This window comes from Propithecus coquereli, unplaced genomic scaffold (genome assembly GCF_000956105.1).
Source record: "Propithecus coquereli isolate 6110/MARCELLA unplaced genomic scaffold, Pcoq_1.0 Scaffold88, whole genome shotgun sequence".
NCBI lineage: Eukaryota > Metazoa > Chordata > Mammalia > Primates > Indriidae > Propithecus > Propithecus coquereli.
The window spans coordinates 4,633,145-4,653,282 of NW_012155062.1; the positions used below are offsets into that span (position 1 = coordinate 4,633,145).

The 20,138-nt window shown below is 41.5% G+C and overlaps 1 protein-coding gene across 1 annotated transcript in view; it reads right to left on the reverse strand.

The window, feature by feature from the left end:
• The window catches only part of ALDH7A1 (aldehyde dehydrogenase 7 family, member A1), a 42,498-nt gene that overhangs the window by 18,862 nt on the left and 3,498 nt on the right, over window positions 1–20,138 (reverse strand). The window contains exons 4-9 of the mRNA XM_012664297.1: window positions 13,860–13,940; window positions 13,417–13,540; window positions 9,051–9,183; window positions 7,260–7,304; window positions 3,945–4,022; window positions 2,019–2,158 (exon numbers count right to left, since the gene is read on the reverse strand). Coding sequence (XP_012519751.1) covers window positions 2,019–2,158; window positions 3,945–4,022; window positions 7,260–7,304; window positions 9,051–9,183; window positions 13,417–13,540; window positions 13,860–13,940 — 601 coding nt within the window. The remainder of the gene's footprint in view (window positions 1–2,018; window positions 2,159–3,944; window positions 4,023–7,259; window positions 7,305–9,050; window positions 9,184–13,416; window positions 13,541–13,859; window positions 13,941–20,138) is intronic.

The following is a 20,138-nucleotide window of genomic DNA, read 5'->3' on the forward strand; positions in this document are numbered from 1 at the left end:
CCACCATGCCCGGCTAATTTTTTCTATGTATTTTTAGTTGTCCAATTCATTTCTTTCTATTTTTAGTAGAGGCGGGGTCTCGCTCTTGCTCAGGCCAGTTTCGAACTCCTGAGCTCAAACAATCCGCCCGCCTCGGCCTCCCAGAGAGCTAGGATTACAGGCATGAGCCACCACGCCCAGCCAATATACTGTTAACTTTTAAGAGTTCTTTATATATTCCAGAAACAAGTTCCTTATCAGGTATGTAATTTACAAATATTTCCTGCCATTCTATAGATCGTCCTCTGCACTTTTTTCCTGGTGTCCTTTGAAGCAAAAATGTCTTTAATTTTGATGAAATCTAATTTATCTATTTTTTTGTTGTTTCTGTTGTCTGTGCTTTAGGTGTCATATCTAAGAAACCATTGCCTAACCCAAGGTCACAAAGACTTATTCCTATAATTCCTTCTAAGAGTTTTATAGTTTTAGCTCTTACATTTAGGTCTCTGATACATTTTGAGTTCAGTCTGTGTACAGGATGCAATAGGAGTCTAGTTTCATACTTATGCATTGAATATCTAGTCATGTCAGTCCCGATTGATAAAAAGACTATTCTTTCCTCACTGAAATGTCTTGGCATCCTTGTCAAAAATAAGGTGACCATAAACTTAAGGGTTTATTTCTGGACTCTCAATTTTACTCCATTGATCTTTATGTCTGTCCTTATGCTGGTACCACACAGTCCTGACTACTGTAGTTTTGCAATAAATTTTAAAATTGGCAAGTGAGAGTCCTCCAATTTGTGCTTCTTTTTCAAGATTGTTCTGGCCATTTGCATGTCCGTATGGATTTCAGGATCAACTTGTCAATTGTTGTAAACTATAATAAAACAGGCAGTTGATGGGGATTGCACTGAATCTGTAGATTACTTGGACATTACTGATATCTTAATATTAAATTTTCCAAGAAATGAAAATGGGATGTTTTTCCATTTAGTTAGGTCATTTTTAATTTTTTTTCACAATGATTGGTAGTGCTCTATGTGAAAAACTTAATTCTTTTGTTTAATTTATCCCTAAGTATTTTATTCTTTTTGATGCCACTGTAAATGGAATTGTTTTCTGAATTTCATTTCTAATAGTTTTTCATAAACTTGCTTTTTAAAAGCAATGCCTACATAGTAAAATGGCTGGCAGATTAACTAGTCAAGTCTCATCGTCTGCTGGGGTTACAGTCTAAATTCAGCATAATAGCCAAAAATTGATGGTCAATGCTATCCTTGAAAAATTTAAAAGTCAGCTGTGGCCGGGCGTGGTGGCTCACACCTGTAATCCTAGCACTCTGGGAGGCCGTGGCGGGTGGATCGCTTCAGGTCAGGAGTTCAAGACCAGCCTGAGCAAGAGCAAGACCCCGTTAGAAAGAAAATTAGAAAGAAATTAGCCGGACAACTAAAAATCTAAATATATAAAATTAGCCGGGCATGGTGGCGCATGCCTGTGGTCCCAGCTACTCAGGAAGCTAAGGCAGAAGGATCGCTTGAGCCCAGGAGTTCGAGGTTGCTGTGAGCTATGATGAAGCCACGGCACTCTACCTTGGGCAACAGAGCAAGACTCTGTCTCAAAAAAAAAAAAAAAAAAGTCAGCCGTAAAGTACAGTACAGTACACGCAGCTATGTCTATACAACCCTTTTCAATCATACACAGGTGAAATACAAACGTGAGAAGAGCAGACTTAAGTCTTCCACTCTAGGTCCTGTATTCATTGGTCTTGTTTAAATAATGATTTGCCATTTTTTAATTTGCCAAACAGGTCTAGTAGAATTTGATAAATATCTATATATCATTTTACTATCATTATTTAGAGATAACATGATATTCTTTTCCAAATTATGCTATTTAAATTTGGGACTTCCCTAACATTCAACTACTACTAACTACAGCCCTTTCTTTTACTTGAACATTCAAATAAACGTGGCCAGTATCTCCACGGAAAGGTCAAAGGAAAAAAAAACACTCAACTTTTAGATTTCACATCCCTACTTCTGAGGGAATTAAAATCCTCACGAGAAAGCCAATACTTACCAAACCTCTCCTGCACCATCAGGGCCACCTGTTTTCCCACCTGAGTGCTCCCGGTGAAGGACAGTAGGTTCACTCGCTCATCTTTGGCCATTGCTGTGCTGCAGGGGAAAAGACACGGTCACCCAAACAGAGAAACCCAGCAATGGCAACACCTAATGGTACCCACCGAGAAAACACTGGTGTGCGCCCTCGGAAAGCAAAGGACAAGAAAGTATATCCCCGGGGAGCAAGGGAGATCTTCATGATAAAGGAAGAAATTTTTCACAAGTAGAGCCATCCAGCAGAACAGGCTGACCTGCTCTGTGAGTACTCTGGAAACAGACATCACCTAGAGGAAGCTGTCAGGGAAGACAGTCCTTCTTATACTGAGTGCCTGACTGGATGCTAGAATCTTAGCATTTCCTTGCTGAGCATTCCAGATGTTTCGCAGACTCTCAACCCACTGTGTAGTTTCTTTAAGAATTAAAAACTTAAAAGACTATAGGGAAATATCCTAAAATATTCCTCATGGAAGCTGACTTACAAAGGCTATGCTAGGATTTCCACTGGTTTCTAAGGAATGCAGATCAGACACTATTGATTTGAACCCCTTTGTTCAGAGCTTCAAACGGTTCAGTGTGAGCCAAGCGGGGCAGCAGCAGGCCAACATAGGGCTGGACAGCGTGACTCGATTACCTAGGGAGGTCTCCCCAGGTTCAACCCAGCAAACACGAGCACTGACACTCAAAGTGGCTGCTGCTTAAAGCGCTCCTGTATATGCCACTCTAATTAGCTGAGCTATTCCAAGCCAAGACAAAGGACTGGATGCCTGAGAGCAAGAATAGAGTAGGTCAAAGGATACAATACTCATGTTTTAAATGACATTTAGGTAATACTTCACTATGTACTGCATATTCGGGAATTGTATTTTCCACTACTTTCTCATCTATATGAAAAAAATGATAACTTATTGCTCCTTTTTGAAACTGCTCAGTAAGTACGGCAGTATGTTGAAAGCGTTAGAAGTAGACAAACACTTTAGCCACAGCAGTACGGGTTATAAGACTCGACTCCTCGGAAACCTCACCGAGTCAAAGCCTAAGCTGGCAAAAACCACCTCAGCTTTCATCATGGTTCGGAGCAATGACAGTCAGTTCCACCTCAAAGAGGCTGTGATGTTACGCCAAGAAGCCAGACAGAGAGGCCACATGTTACATGATTCCATTTATACAAAACATCCCAAATAAGCAAATCCATAGAAGCACAAAGGACATCAGTGGTTGCCAGGGGCTGGGGACAGAGGGGAACAGGAAGTGATTGCTAATGGGTATGGGGTTTCTTTCTGAGCTGATCAGAATGTCCTGGGATAAGATAGTGGTGATGGTGGCACAGGGTAGTCTGAAAACCACTCAATTGTACACTTCAAAAGGGAGGATTTTATGATATGTGAATTGCATGACAGTTTAAAAAATAAATAAATAAATAAAATACGAGGCTGTGTTCCCAGGGTTCTCTTTTTTTGGTCAGCTGAAGATCTCAGGCAATAGGCTAGCTCCTCATGAGGGAGTAAGACCCCAGACTACAATTCTATAGCTTTGCTTTGTAAGTAAACACCTTTATACACCAAGTGTCAGGAAGTCACAGACCGCCCACCATTACAGCAGTTTGTTATTTCAGGATATAAACACCTTATGAACAGCAGCTCTGAGCAATTAAAAAGACAATTCTTACTCATCTTCCAACAGAGGTTATGCATTAATAAAGAGCCCAACTAGGTCCGTAATCATGATGTTTCCAGAGAACCATCCTCATTTCCTTAGCTGTTTTGTTCTTCTAGTAAAGATGATTCTAGTTGGTCAACTTGGAGTCCTTCAACAGAAGGATGCTCTTAGCCTATTAACCTACCCGATATCTGCTCCACCACAAGTCAAGGAACAAATTGCACCAGGCAGCTTGTTGTCCTCCAGAACCTTAGCTATTATCCTAGGAAGGAAAAAGTAATTACATAGGCAACAATTTAATTTCTTAGGACATTTTTTTAAAAATGAGAAACAAAACTCCAACCACCTCTCCTTTCTCCAACTTTCTCTCCCACCCCTCAAACATACTACCCTCTCTCTTTTCCAACCCACCTTCCAATTCCTAAACCATTGTTCCTAAATGATCTTCTAACATTAAGAACCCTCTTAGTACATATAGACTTTACCTTCAAACATTAAGACCTGGATTTCTCCTCACATAGAGGAGATTTTCAAACACTTAGTAGCAGAACTCCTTTTTTCTAAAAGAATATTAAGAAGGAGAAAAGAACATAGAACATAAATAGAAGACATGGAGCACTGCTCAGGTAGTTCAAGTGATCATCGTTTTAGTATTTCCTGCCAAACTATGAAGACACGTCTCGTTCCACATGGCAGATTGGTCCCAGGCTTTTTTTTTTAGGTCTCCCACCACAAATCCATTAAAGTGATAGTGAAGAAACAGAAAAGGAAATAAAAAGGAAATAAAAAAGGGGTAAGACCTAGAAAGATAAAGAAAACTAGAAGTAGTTCCCAACAGTAAATGAGAGATTTGAACCCACCTCTGCAAAGCAAGGCTCAGTTAGGGAAATGGTAAAGGATGAGACAGGGAAGAAGAGGCCCCCGAAACCTAGAGCAGATGCCAAGGACAGACAACAAAGGGAGCGGGGTCTGCCCTGCAAACCCTGAAGAGGCTCATGACTAGTGTCCACTGGCTTCACACAAAACTACTGTAGTCAGAAAGTATCAGTGTCCTTCAGGCTAAAGCACTGTGGACAAGCAAAGCATTCTCTCCTACAGCTTAAGCTGTCACAATTAAAATAAGACATAGTTAAATGTCACTTAAATATGATTTCGAGCTACAAATGGCTCAAGTAATTCTGGTTTCTCTGAAACAGGATTCTTCCATTCATTCTGAGCTTCCAGAGAACCAATAGAGCAAAGGTTCTATTTATGAATCATGCTGACTTGCTGGCTATTTTCCAATTTGTTTAATTTTCAAAGAGACCCAAATCCCACACTTACTTCCACAGAAAAGATACCATTGTTATACCTAAGTAAATTCCCCAATTGTCCCCAAAGATGTCCTTTAAAGTGTTTTCTTTCTTCCCCCCAATCCAGGGTCCAATCAAGGATCATGCATTGCAGCTATCACGTCCAAGACCAGGTTTTGGGTTGTACAATTCTTTTGTGGGACTTAAGGTGTATATACTGTCTGCACAAGTAAATGTAACTCTCTTTAAGGGCAAGGATTTTGCTTTGTGCCTGTAGGTAAAGGTTAACAAAACCCTTTCCCCTGAGGCTCGGGAATCTAATCTTAGGTTAAACTATAGCTCTGTTCCCCAGGTTACCTGACAAATGTCAGAGCATCAACGATGTTACTTAGACAACACGGCTTACAGTAAACATGACCAGATTGTTCAACTGCATCTGAACTAGGATAACTATCTGTGAACGATAAATGGAAATGCCATGCTTTTTGGCCTTCCCTGAGTGCAGTGACACTTGTAACTGCATGTCCTTTGTGGCACCGGAAAGCTATGGCTATAGAATTGCTGTGAGAGATTTTGGTGTCTGTGGGGCATTAGGCTATTAAGCCAGGGTAACCCCTACACCTATCCAACGTGGCTCTCATCTCCTTGCACCTGCGTGACCACGACAAGAACACCGATTGAAGACAAAGGCCTGATGCTGTCCTCCTAGCAAACCATGTTCCTGTCCTCTATCCTTCTGAATAAACAGAGGGACTATGTGTGACCTGCAGTCATCTTATGAGCCTGAACATTTAGTTGAATTTAAGAAGACCTCCCAGTAGGCACTGTACCACCCTTGGTTAATTCCAGCAAAATTCGGCATTTTACTTATTATCTTTCATTGCAAAATCAGGTATTTCCAATTCTCTGAAAAATATCAACCAGCATATATTAAAAGTGCTATATGAACATTTCATACTATTTAAAACAGAACAAAAAAAAAAAGGCTTAAAGCAAAACTAGTACAAATGAATAATATTTTAACCAGCTACTTAATAACACTTGGCAAGTCAGCTATGTCCACATTAACTATTCTCTTCTTTAAAAAAAAAACTTATTTTAAAATATTGCTTGCAGAATCTCATCATTTTGATGTGTTTTAATATCTCATTTGAACACTCCTGCCTTAGAGGATATTGTTTCCTCAATATCGCATATTTATTTCAGCTAAATATTAATACATACTACCCTCTCTTTTTCAGCCCACTTTTTAATTCCTAAGCCACTGTTCTAAATAATCTTCTAACATTAAAAACCCTCTTTCATACAGAATCTACCATAAGTTCTCCACTAACAATTCTTAAATCAGAGAATACAAACCATGCAACCAATGAAGGAACATCAAAAGCGCATGCTGCACCTACATGGGAAGGCACCCTATTCTATATGTCCTCTAACTTCCAAAATAATAAATTAACAACACTAGCTTTATGGCCTAATCAGAGCTGTCAAGTTCTCAAATATAAATGAGTAAAACACTAATAACTTTTTAAACCAAAATACACAATATACTTTAAATAGTGTGAGATGAATCAGTGGATTAGTATAATAACCAGTTCTTTCTGTTTTGTTAACAGTCTATTAAGGCCAGGCGTGGTGGCTCAGCACCTGTAATCCTTGCACTCTGGGAGGCTGAGACAGGAGAATCGCTTGAGCTCAGGAGTTTTAGGTTGCAGTGAGCTATGATCACACCACTGCACTCTAGGCAGGGTGACAGAGCAAGACTACATCTCAAATAAATTAATTAATTAATTAAGCAGTCTATTAAGCAAAAGCAATAAAAGTATTAATTGGGTAGAAATGTATTCTCAAAACTATTCACTTGTTGAATAGTTATATAATGTAGTCCCCAAATTTCAAAAACATTTCCTCTCCTCTGGAGATGTTTTCATTTTCCAAGTGACAACAAATGTCTATAAGGGTTCAAGTTCCACATTTATATCAATATCTAGCATGATATCAAAGAGTTAAATGATATTGCTCTGGAAGAGATCTGTAAACTGCAAAATGATATAAATATGTTATTATAACCAAAGGAGAAAGAAGTTATCCGAATTCCACGCTTAAAAAATATGACACTTTCACATTGGATTAAAACGTCAGGGGCCTATCAATCACCCTTTGAAGATTATTCCACATCCAGGAAAACGAAAGCCACACATACTTACTTTGTGACAGCTACACTAATGAGGGAAGTTGTTGGAGCTCCTTTCCTTAAGGTTAAAAAAAAAAAAAAAAAAAAGGAAGAAACTTAATTTGACAGAAATCATAAATACCTTTTATTATCAAGCAGAAGCAAAAGTCTTTGTGAGAAAAAGCTCTGTTCAACTAGACAACAAATGGGTCTAGTAACTGAAATAGAAATCTATCCTTCAGCTCAATGCCTCTGAGACCTAAGGGACTACAAACTTTCATGAACATAAAAAATGGCACCAAGCAATTCTGAAACTACTTGCTGCACTGATCACAGGAACTATTTATTATATAATCTCAGCCAGTTATGGAAACTGAGGGAAGCAGAAACCTAGCAATGTGCTGCATTCATCAGACTTGCCTTGCGAGGCTCAGAGAGCCAAGGAAAACTACATAATTAGCCTTTCTGGATTAGAATGCTGGAAAACGTGGGTTCCTTTGGCAACATGGTACCAAATTATTAATTCTATTCTCCCAACCATGCCTTGTTTTATAGCTAGTCTTTGAGTACACTCACTGGAGTACTGCATTCAAGATCAGTAAATAACCAGTGGAACAGATGCAAAATAGGCCAAAGGCAACTTTCCTGGTTTTCCTTAACTAAGTTCTTCCACTGAACATGAAAGCTAAAAACAAGTAACTGTTTTGCCATCTATAATATACATTTTTACTATCAAATATTTCAGAAAAATGAAAAATTTAAAGCATCGATGAGAACATTTGGCCAAGTGTCTCAGAATCACTTGGTAATTCACTATAAAATTTTTATTGGAAAAAAAGTCAAACTTTAAAAAGAAGGTTGTGACATCACAAGTTTTTTTCCTCCTACAGGCGTTTACTTAGTTTTCTGTTTGAGAAGTGCGGTATAATAAATGTATCCTGTCTTTCTCCTCAGTTTCAGGCAGGAAGCTTCAAAACGCCTTGGAATTTCCTGAGCGATAATAGTGCCTTTGTTACGCTAACGATGACTCTAGGTAGCTTCAGGATAGGGGCTGGTCACCAGAAAGACTTTTGGCCAGTGTACCACCTCCAGGGCGGGGAAGAGGGCTGGAGACTGAATTCAACAGTGATTTACTTATTCATGCCTACATAATGAAATCCCAATAAAAATTCTGGATACCCAAGTGCAGTGATGCTTCCTTGTTGGCGAACACATTGATACATGCCAGGAGGGTGACATGTCCTAACACCACTGGGAGAGCACATGGAAGCTGTACATCTATAGAGCCCTTCCAGACCTTGCCCTGCGTATATTTTTCACAACAAAACTGTTATCATTACATACAGTGCTTTCTTGAGTTCTGTGGGCCATTCTAGTGAACTATCGAAACCAAGGGTTCATAGGAACCTCCAAACCTACAGACAGCTGGCCAGAACTGCAGGTGTCCTGGGAACCCCCGCTGCGGTTCACACCTGAAGCAGGGACAGTCTTGTGGGGGACTGAGCCCTTACCCCCGTGGAGCCTGATGCTAACTCTGGGTAGGTGTCAGGACTGAGTGTCGGCCACCCACATGGGGTGGGAAGAGAGCTGGGAGGAACAGGAGGACAGTGCTGGGCCAAAAAAATAAGCATATTACCAACGGTTAAAATACATAATCAGTAAAAATCAGCATTTGACAACTAGCAGGTATGACTTAATGTGTTAACTGAAAGAGTACAGTACGTAGAAAACACTTCAATGTATTTTAAATACTTTTTACTAGTACCTGGAAACGGTTACTTTTATCACCCTCTAGCTGCTGGACAGGAAAGCCAGCAGGTCTTACCAAAGGCAGACGTTCCCGCAGATCATGGCGATGGCATTGTTCCAGCCATACACCGCCACAGGGAAATTGAACGCAGTGATGATTCCAACCAGGCCTACGGGATTCCATTGTTCGATGAGGGCATGGCCAGGTCCTGAGGACGGGAGAGGGAAGGAACGTGCTGAAGCATGTTAATTTAAGGCATGTCAAGTAAATAACAAAGTCCAGAATTTTTCACTTTCAGAACACAGGTACACCACACCAGAGGGCATTCCAGATGCCTTACAGTGGATCACTTTACGCAGCTGTGGGATACCAGTACTTTAAGCAACGTACAGCAGAATGGCTATTACTGCGCTACCTGTGAACCACGGTGACACGCACTATGCCTCTGACCTCACAGGACTCTGCAGAGACCAGGGCAGTGTCAGCGCATCTGGGAGACAAGGACACTTTAGAGAGGTGACAACTTCAGAATAAGAGACTAGGACACAGGGCTGAGCAGGGTGCAGGTGTTAAAGGAAACAACCTTAAACAAAAGGGGCTGATAACCACAGGCAAGGACTGGCTTCACCTGGCTTGCCAGCTATCCCTGTCACCTGACATGAACTGTGGCTAGTTACAGTGTCATTCACACTGTGGTTTTAAAATTTCTCTGCCCTTGAAATCACCATGATAGTTCCAAGACAATCATATAAAATACGAAAATGGAAAAGAACCGAATTCCAGGAATTACTACCCAAATTCTTAGTAAAAGCCAAAGCCATTGCCTTGAATATGTCTCCCCTCAATCAGTAAAACTACAAAAGCTTTAAAATCACCTTCTCCCAGAGCAGCTGCTCTCTTTCGAGTCTGCCCCCCTTCCTTTACTGAGAATATAGTTTTCCTTTCAACAAAAGCTGTCACTTGCTTGGCTTACCTGGTACATACTGAAATTCTTTGCCTGATGAACACCAAGAACTTGGAAAAACCTCCACTCAGAGGCCAGTAACAGTAAGAGCTGCCCTAGGTGATGTGCTCACAAAGGGCAGGACATGACCAGGACACCGGAGTTGTGACTCTAGGCCCATGTTCCTCATGTTGCATGATGAACCCTGGGCCAGCCCTCCAAGTTGAAGACAAGGTGGCTCATTTGGGGGTTAGGGGATTCTAATAATCATATATGTTGAGTGAATGAATTGCACAGATCTTTGTGTTCACTATCAGAAAACTGAAAATGTAAACAAAAACATTTGTATTTTAAACACAAACTTTAAAGTCACCCAGAACCCCACAAGGGGCTTATTTTAATCAAAAGGAGATTTTTTTTTTTTTTTTTTTTTTTTTTTGAGACAGAGTCTCACTCTGTTGTCCTGGCTAGATGAGTGCCGTGGCGTCAGCCTAGCTCACAGCAACCTCACACTCCTGGGCTCAAGCAATCCTCCTGCCTCAGCCTCCCGAGTCACTGGGACTACAGGCACGCGCCACCAAGCCTGGCTAATTTTTTCTATATATTTTTTAGTTATCCCAATCATTTCTTTCTATTTTTAGTAGAGACGGGGTCTTGCTCTTGCTCAGGCTGGTCTCGAACTCCTGAGCTCAAACAATCCACCCGTCTCGGCCTCCCAGAGAGCTAGGATTACAGGCGTGAGCCACCGCGCCCGGCCTAAAAGGCACTTATTTTAATCACTGTCAAGAGCCTTTTTTTTCTTTTGTTTCAAAGACAAAATTCAGTGAAGAGCAGTGAAGAACCAGAGCAAAGGAATATGATGGTTCCCGAGCCTGGTTAAAACCACAGACCGACTGCAAAGGCAGAGGTCCCAGCCACCGACCTCTCTGGCCACACTCACACTGCTGGCTATGATGGGGGCCTCGCTCCCCAGCCCTCCTGCAGTGTAGGCATTCCCATCCTCAGCAAGATGGTGTGCCCGCAGGGCCTCTTCCTAGCAGGGCCTGCCTCCTCCTCTCCTGTCCTCCCCTTTCCCCACGTCACCCTTTTATTACAGCACTCTGGTGTCTGGATCACTCCTGTAGCCACCCTCAGGATGAAGGCCAAACTCCTAGTCAGGGAAAGTCCATTCCTGAGCTTCCCTGTTCCCAGGGTCCCCTCTCGGCCCCACCTACCAGCCCCACACCGCACCCTCCAGCTGTGCTGAGCAACCCAGCTCCCCAAATAAGCTGCGCTCTCCCACCTTAAGCTTTCCCAGAGGCTTCTTCCCCGTTGCAAACACGCCCCTGGTAGCGCTCTATACTATTCCACCCCTAGTCCCTGTCTTCCCTGAGGTCTTATCTTGGCACCTTCTCCAGGAGGCCTTTCCTGACCACACCCAGGGGGCTGGGTCAGGGGCTACCCCTGCATAATCACCACCCTGTCCTCTACCTCGCCCCCCAGTACTTACCACGCTGGATTAGAATTATCTGTTTACTCATCTCCCACCTAAAATGTAAGGAATTTATAAACTTACAAATCCCTTGAAGATGGGGACTGTGCCTTATTGATCAAGTATCACCCAGTAGACCACCTAGCACCTGGTAGATACTCAATAAGCATTTCTTGAATTAATGAAGTCGAAGTTACCCAAAGCCTCTGCATATATGACATGAGTACTCTATTTCTTAAAAAAGAAAAAGTGTGTAAACCACTGAAAAAGATTTTAATTGTGAGAAAGACATCATAGCAGGCATAAATCAAAGAAGTTACCTGCTTGCACCCATGTACTTCCCCAAATGGGCAGTTAACTGACTCTTCTTAGCTGGAAAAACCTCTTGAAACTGTTCGGTGACATAAAATTAATATTGGATGATGGAAATCACTGTTATCTATCTAATTAAGGACATTAACTGTTCATTTAAAAATGCGCCTCCAACTCTTTCTGCAAGTAGGGAATTTGCCCAGCATTCCAAGGAAAAAAGAAAAGATCTGTTTTTTAAAAAAATATTTCTTTCCCTGATTATAAACATAATTACCATCATGGAAATTTTAGAAAATACAGAAAAATACAAAGAGGAAAATAACCACCCCCGATAATTCCGCCACACAGAGGTAACGCTGCTACCGCTCTGGCGTCCACTTCCATCCCTCAGTCACCCGTTTCACTCCATCGACACCGCAAACGCTACAAATCGCATGAGCTCTTGTCCTCATCACTGAAACCTTCTCAGAGTATAAGGTTGGTGCATAGCTTGTAATAGCAAAAGATTAAAAACCACCCTAAATATTCATCAGTTTGGAGCTGGCTAAACAAATTATAATAGGTTTATAACAAAAGTCATAAAACCATAAAGGAAGCCCTTTAATGTACTAATACGAAACAATTTCCAAGACATGTTACTTAATATAAAAGTATAGAACAGAATGTCGTTTGCTTTGGTTTGTGTTCTAAAAAAACACATACTTGACTGTGTGTGAACAAAAGCTCTAAAAAGATAAATAAAAACTTGGAAATATTCACTACGTCCATGGGGAACTATGGCATGGCCAGGAGGATAAGGAGGGAAACTTTTCAACCTCTACACTGTTACTCCTTTCTAATTTTCTGATATATTATCATCTCTTCAAAAAATTAACATTAATATAATTTAAGAATAAGTAAATGCAGGCCAGGTGCAGTGGTTCACACCAATAATCCTAGCACTTTGGGAGGCTGAGGTGGGAGGATCGCTTGAGGCCAGGTATTTGAGACCAGCTTGACACCATCTTTACAAAAAGTATGAAAATTAGCCAGGCATAGTGACACACGCTGATAGTCCCAGCTACTCGGGAGGCTGAGGCAGGAGGATAACTTAAGCCCAGGAGTTGGAGGTTACAGCGAGCTATGATGACACCACTGTACTCTAGTCTGGGGGACAGAGCAAGACCCTGTCTCAGAAAAATAAAAAATAAGTAAATGCAACCTTTCCATAAAAGCGTGGAGTTTGAGGAAGACGATTTTCATAAACATTATTTTAATATATGCTAACAGTCTACCAAAATGAGCTTAAATTTTCCCTTATGATTTGACATTTAGGTCATTTCTAATGTTTTTTATTAATACCACAATGAACATCTTTACATATAAACTTTTGTCATATTTCAGATTATTTACTTAAATTAGATTCTTAAAACTGGCTTTAAATTTAATGCTCTTTGGGTATATTTCCAAGTTGTTTTCCACATGGGTTAAAAGAACGTCTAACCCACAGATTTGTCATGAATTTTATCTTTAAAACAAAAGGAAAAAAAAGCTCTTGACATAACGTCATTAGCTGTTTTAATTTGCATTTCTTAGAAAGATCAAAGATATTTTCACATATTATATCTATATCCCACTTGCAATTCCTCGTTTCTGAACTGTTCACAGCCAGAGTATTGGGAGCGCTCCACACATCAGAGCACAAAACTCTTAGCTTAACTGACTGCACGGCTTACTTTCAGAAGGCAAGATGGGTCCTCCAATCATCCGTGACAAACCGACAGCGTAATCACAAATATCCACATACTCTTGAACTTCTCCCACACCTTCCACTAAGATTTTCCCCATCTCCAGAGATACCTAAAAACATAAAAAGTAAAATATTTCCAACAGAATCCACATTTTAAACATTGAAGAGTGGGAAAGCAAAACATATTTTGTGTCTATTTTGCGGGGGTAATAAACTGAAGAAAGTATGTTCTTATTTTCTGAAGAATTTTAAAACACAAGAATTGCCTTCACTTTTTCCTATTTATCTTATCTTTCCTCTAAAGAAAGGATTTTTGAAATCTATAAATTGCTTTTCTTAAAAAAAAAAATCACAATCTTATGCACGGAAATGCATGACAGCCTTGTTCTCTACTCAAAGGATTATGCACGTGCTACAAAAATACTTTACCAAGCTTCCTAGGATTTCGATCTTCTCCCGCAAGGCATCACCAATCTGTCTTACTATTTCTCCTCGCTTTGGAGCAGGAATCTAAGAAAAGAATGGCGTTTTAGCGTCTGATTCAAAGTGTAAATTCATGTCTGTAACACAGTATTAGATGTGCGCTGTAAAAGAACAAAGTATGTCACATCAAAGGAGACTTTTTGATCACATCAAGACTGACAGGGCCAGGCACTGGGGCTGAAATGAGCTAGTATCTACCAGGCATGGGGTGGGGGAAAGGCAACAAATAATTACAAACTGCCATCAGGGCTAATAAAGACAAAGGAAATAAAAAGGGGACTAGACAGAGAACACAGCAGGTTTGGAAGGTGAGTGGATAAGTTACTTTACCTAAAAGATTGGCAGGGAAAATCTCTAAGGAGGTGATACTGAGGGTGAAACCTGAAGAATGGGAAAAGTCAGCTGTAGGGATATTCTTCCCAGGGAAAGAAGAACATGTAAAAGAGACCCATGGAAAACAAAATAAAAGGGGCTGACTGGGAAGGCCTGTACGTCCGAAGCTAGACGCTTATAAGGAGTCGGCATCTCATTCCGGGTGTAATGCCGAGCCTTTAACGGTTTTTAAGGCACAGAATAAGATAATTAGCTTTATCTTTAAATATCACTATCCGACGCAGAGGAAACAAACAGGCAAAAAGATTACAGTGACTTAGTCTTCGGACTGCAATGGTGACCAGGGAAACAAAAGTGGAGCAGGATCTGTCGTGGACGTGGCACTGACAGGACACACTAATGCAATAGATAAAAGAGCGGAGAGAAACAAAAGAACGAAAGACGACTCCCTGGTCTCTGGCTGGAATAGCTAGGAGGATGGAGTGCCGTTAGTTCAATGAAGAAGACTTGAAGGGAAACGTCAGGGTTTTGGGGGTGGCGAAAAGTACAAGTTGTAACATATTAAGTTTGAGATGTGATTCATGAATGGAGACACAGTTTCCCCACATGACCATCACTTCCTCTAGCTCTTCTCAATTCTACCTCTCCTTTGAGGACAGCTAAAACGAACCTTCCCCCAGGCTGGAGCCAATCTCTCTCTCTCTCTCTCTCTCTCTCTCTGTCTCACACACACACACACACACACACACACACACGCACGCACACACACACACCGCTGCTCACACTCTGCCTCACAGAGCTTGACTGTGAACTCGAGGCTATTCTAAGCTCTTGCTTCTCCCCAGTAACTGTGTCTTAATACAATTTTTCTAGGCCAGGCGTGGTGGCTCATGCCTGTAATCCTAGCACTCTGGGAGGCCAAGGCGGGAGGATTGCTTGAGGTCAAGATTTAGAGACCAGCCTCAGCAACAGCGAGACCCCATCTCTGCTAAAAATAGGAATTAGCTGACCAACTAAAAATAGAAAAAAATCAGTCAGGCGTGGTGATGAACGCCTGTAGTCCCAGCTACTTGGGAGGCTGAGGCAGGAGGATCGCTTGAGCCCAGGAGTTTGACATTGCTGTGAGCTAGGCTGACGCCACAGCACTCTAGCCTGGGCAACAGACCAAGACTCTGTTTCAAAAAAAATAAAAAGTAAAAATATATATACAGCTTTTCTGAAGGGTAACTTGACAATTTATTAACATTTAAAACATTCCTACCCTTTGACTAGACAGTTCCACTTCTCGAAATTGAGCTTATACATAAGTATGCAAAAGTATAGGTACAACAATATTCATTGCAGTGCTGTTTCTAGTAAAGAAAAACAGAAACCATCTAAACATCCACCCGCACATGATTGGTTAATTACGGAACAGCCATAAAATGAAATACTCTCTAAAAAGAATGAAGTAAATTTATATGGGAAACCATTTAAGAGCTATACAAGGATAATAGCAAGAAAATAATGCATATGGTAAATAAACTTTTGCTTAAATTTGGAAGAACATACACCACGCTGTTAACAGTGGTTATTTCTAGAGAGTGGAATTTTAACAGACTTTCACTGTCCACATTTTACATGTCTGCAATGTTTGTCATTTTTACAAAATATGCACTCTTTTAGAAACAGAAAACAAAAATCTGTACCATTAAATGAATCAGCATAGACTCTATACATTTCCCAGTACATGGCATGGGTTTACTAATGTTTCAATTGAATTTAACCAGCACATTTATAAGTTTAACCAAATCAGTCAATTTCATCTCAGACATGACCAGTACATGTGGCCTTTTATCTTCCATTCTGGGCACCTTTTATTCAAGCAATCTTTCAACAAATAATTATTGCATACATTCTCTGCACCAGATACTGTGTTCATCCCCGAGAATTCTGCAAACAATGCAGTTATAATTTTTGTCCTGTAGCCCTGATGGTCCAGTGAGGATGGCAGAGAGAAGAAATAGGCAATTACAGTTCAGCGTGGTAAATGCCACAAAGGGGGAATTAGATTGTATAACGGAGCACCTGGGAGTGTCAACTTAGCATTACTCGAAGATAAGGGAATGGGGAGGAAGGAGGCTTTTTTTAAAGTTTAGAGGTTAGGGCTTAAGTCTTAAGTATGACTGGTGTTTGCCAGGTGAAGAGGTAGAGAAAACAGAGGCAAAGCATGGAGGGTGGGGTGCAGAGCATATGCAAAGGCCAAAGAGCAAGAGAAGACAGTGTAGTAGTTTTGGAAAATTGTAAGTTCAAACAGGCAAGAGAGGGACGTAGGGGCCATATTGCAAAGGGCCATATTAAGGATCCAAAGGGCAGGGGAAAATCACAAGAGGGCTTTAAATGGGGGGGAAATCCCAACACATTTTAAAATATCATTCTAGTTGAGGTTGCAGAAAATGAATTGGAAAGAGACAGGACTTGGGCAAGAGGCCCATTGAGCCAGACAGGAGACGATGGCTGTCTGGACTACAAAAGTGGCAATAGAGATAAATGCAATTTCAAACGTTCAAGACTTGGTAATTGAGAATTGAGCACTGATTCTCCACACTGACTACATATTAGAAACACCATCCACAGAACTTTTACACCAGACTCCACCCCAGACCACTCAAACCGGGCATCTTTGTTTTTTTTTAAAGCTCCCCAGATGATTCATAGGAGCAGCAAGGGTTGAGAAAGCCAGGATTAGCATCGGGGAGAGCGAAATCAGAGAGGAACAGGAAATGAGGAAGATGGCCATGTTTCCAGTGTGAGCTTGCCGGGTCCTAGCATGGCAGGACCTCGACAGACCCAGACCCTCCCCCACCATGGGCAACGAGAGTCTTCGTCCCTGCACAATTCATCCATGAAGTCACATGGACACCGAAGACAGCCATGTGGCGGAAACTAAAAGCACTGAGGAAGTATTAGCTGAGCCTTTGGGAAAATAATAGACATCCCCATGTCAAAGAGCTACCAGTTACCTGGTTATTTCTTTTTACAATAAGAGATGGTCCATTAGCAGTTCCCTGTCCTCAAGGGAAGGAAGAGACTCCCAGTGCCCTCTCACCAGAGACAGAGAAGAAAAATGAGGACACACAGAGACACAGAAATGAGTAGCATTCTATGCCGAAACCAGCTCGTGAAGGAAAGCAAGTCTCAGTACCCCCGAGAAAGAAATCAGTTTTTAAAAACTGCCCCATCCACATGTTTCGCTTTGTTTCCATTTCCCTTAAAGAAAAATGTTCCCTTTCAAAAATTCCAGGCTTGGCCAGGCGTGGTGGCTCACGCCTGTAATCCTAGCTCTCTGGGAGGCCGAGGCGGGCAGATTGTTTGAGCTCAGGAGTTCGAAACCAGCCTGAGCAAGAGCAAGACCCCGTCTCTACTAAAAATAGAAAGAAATTAATTGGACAACTAAAAATATATAAAGAAATTAGCCGGGCATGGTGGCGCATGCCTGTAGTCCCAGCTACTCGGGAGGCTGAGGCAGAAGGATCACTTCAACCCAGGAGTGTGAGGTTGCTGTGAGCTAGGCTGACACCACGGCACTCACTCTAGCCCGGGCAACAGAGTGAGACTCTGTCTCAAAAAAAAAAAAAAAAAAAAATTCCAGGCTTAACTCAAATGAATTAAATGAAACAGTTGTTTGTCCTAACACAGGCCAGGCCAGCCAAAAGGATGAGGGCCAAGCAAAGATAGCCTCACACATGAGAGGATCGAAGAGGGAAAGTGTGAAGACCAGAAGGGGATCAAGCTTTGGTCTTTCTTAACTGAAGCACCAGCTGCCTCGCTAAGTCACTGCCCTACTGGCCGGAGCTCCAAAAGCACAGTTGGGAGAAAGCGCCTCCTCCCTCAACTTTGAACTCTATCACTTAACTCAAAATCTAACACGTGGGATCCCCAGCGGACTCTACTATCACCCAGGAAAGCAGCCCCCCTTACCAGCCCCACTCTATTGGGAGGTCTAAACAGCACAAGAAGTATGAGAAGGGTTGTCAGGTGCAGAGGCTGGCATTGCTGGGTAAGAGTTGACTGCCAAAGGAAATCCTGAATGCAGACACAGCAAAAACAAAAAAAGTACAGCACTGTATTAAAGAAAGATATCACGTCAGCTACCTCCCCCAGGGCAAAGCAAAGAAAGATTTAAAGAACAGTTCAGGAAAAGACAAGACCCTGAATTCACACAAACTCTTTTTTCAAACGTGTTTGTATTTACCCTGGATAAATATATTCATACGATAGACATTACTGGTCAAAAGACACATTAAGTCAAACAAACATTCAAAACAGTGTATGCAAAGAATGAACCCTAAGGCAAATTAAGTACTTTAACTGATAATAATGTATCAATATTGGCTCATCAATTATAAAAAATGTGCTACACTAATGCAAAATGTTAATAGCGGAAACTGGAGAAAAGGGATGAGGGAGTATATGGAAACTCTGCACTTTCTACTTATTTTTCTATAAACCTAAAACTGCTCTAAAAAAGACTTCATTTAAAAAAATCTACGTATAGGAAAACAATGATTCTAAAAATTACCTAGTAACTTTAGGCTGGTGTACAATGCAATCACGGGTCACAAAATTTTATACACAAAATGTGCGTATATATACGTATAACAATCACAACTACGGAATAAACACATAAAAGACTGAAAGTAAATACACCAAAACATAACTCCAATAACCATTTTGTATTGAGGAGACTAGAGTAAGGGGACTAAATTTGATTATCTTATATATTGCACCAATCTTTTTTTTTTCCTAATGAGGAATATGTATTACTTTTATGATCATAAAGAAATATAATTTTTTTTTGAGACAGGGTCTCACTCTGTCCCCCAGGCCGGAGTACAGCGGCAGGATCATAGCTCACTGCAGCCTCCAACTCCTGGACTCAAGCGATCTTCCTACCTCAGCCTCCTGAGTACTGACACCTGTGGTCACCACCACGTCTGGCTAATTTTTTTTTTAAATTTTTTGTAGAAACACAGTCTCGTTTATGTTGCCCAGGCTGGTCTCAAACTCCTGGCCTCAAGCAATCCTCCCACTTCAGCCTCCCAAAGTGCTGGGATTACAGGCGTGAGCCACTGCACCTAGCCTAGAAGTAATTTTTAAAACAATAAATAACACTATTTTGGACAACATTCTCTACCCAGGTATGGTGAACTTTACCTACCAAACTGCTTACTCATGAAAGTGGTATTTTTCTGTCCACGGATATTTTTGATTGTGTATAAGGGAACCCTAAGCCACAAATAAAACAGAAGGATGTGCCAGCCTAGGGGTTTCTTGGACGGCTGCTCCTCTCCTACCCACCCTGCAACTCCACTGCAACCATTGACTCAGAGAAAACACTGCAGCTCAGCAGCCCCAAACCCCTCAGCCCAGGTTTTTTTTTAACTCGAACGTACTGAGGCTTGCCCTGTGCCAGGCTCTCCAGTAACCACTTTAAATGGTTAACTCATTTCACCCTCAGGATAACCCCTAGGAGGCAGGCCCTCCTGACCGCCCTTTCTAGAGACAAAGCACACTGAGGACGGGGGAGGGGGATTGGGAAATCCCTTACTCTCCCCTCAGAAGCCTGGCTCCCACCTAGTGTGAACTAAAGTAAAATCTTAAGCCCCCTCCAGCTGACTGAATGGACCCTGTCTTGGCCAAGGGGACACCAAAAATATCCTAAAGCTGAGAGTTGCTAGCCAAGAGAAGGGAGGTCAGAGGTGCCTTGTCATGACCCTGCCCTTCCTGGAGACACCCTTTGTAACTCATTAACAGGCCTAAAGCTATGCAAGACAAAGCTTGAACCACACCTGCAGGTCCTCGATTTACCCAACGGATCTTTTTTTTTTTTTTTTTTTGAGACAGAGTCTC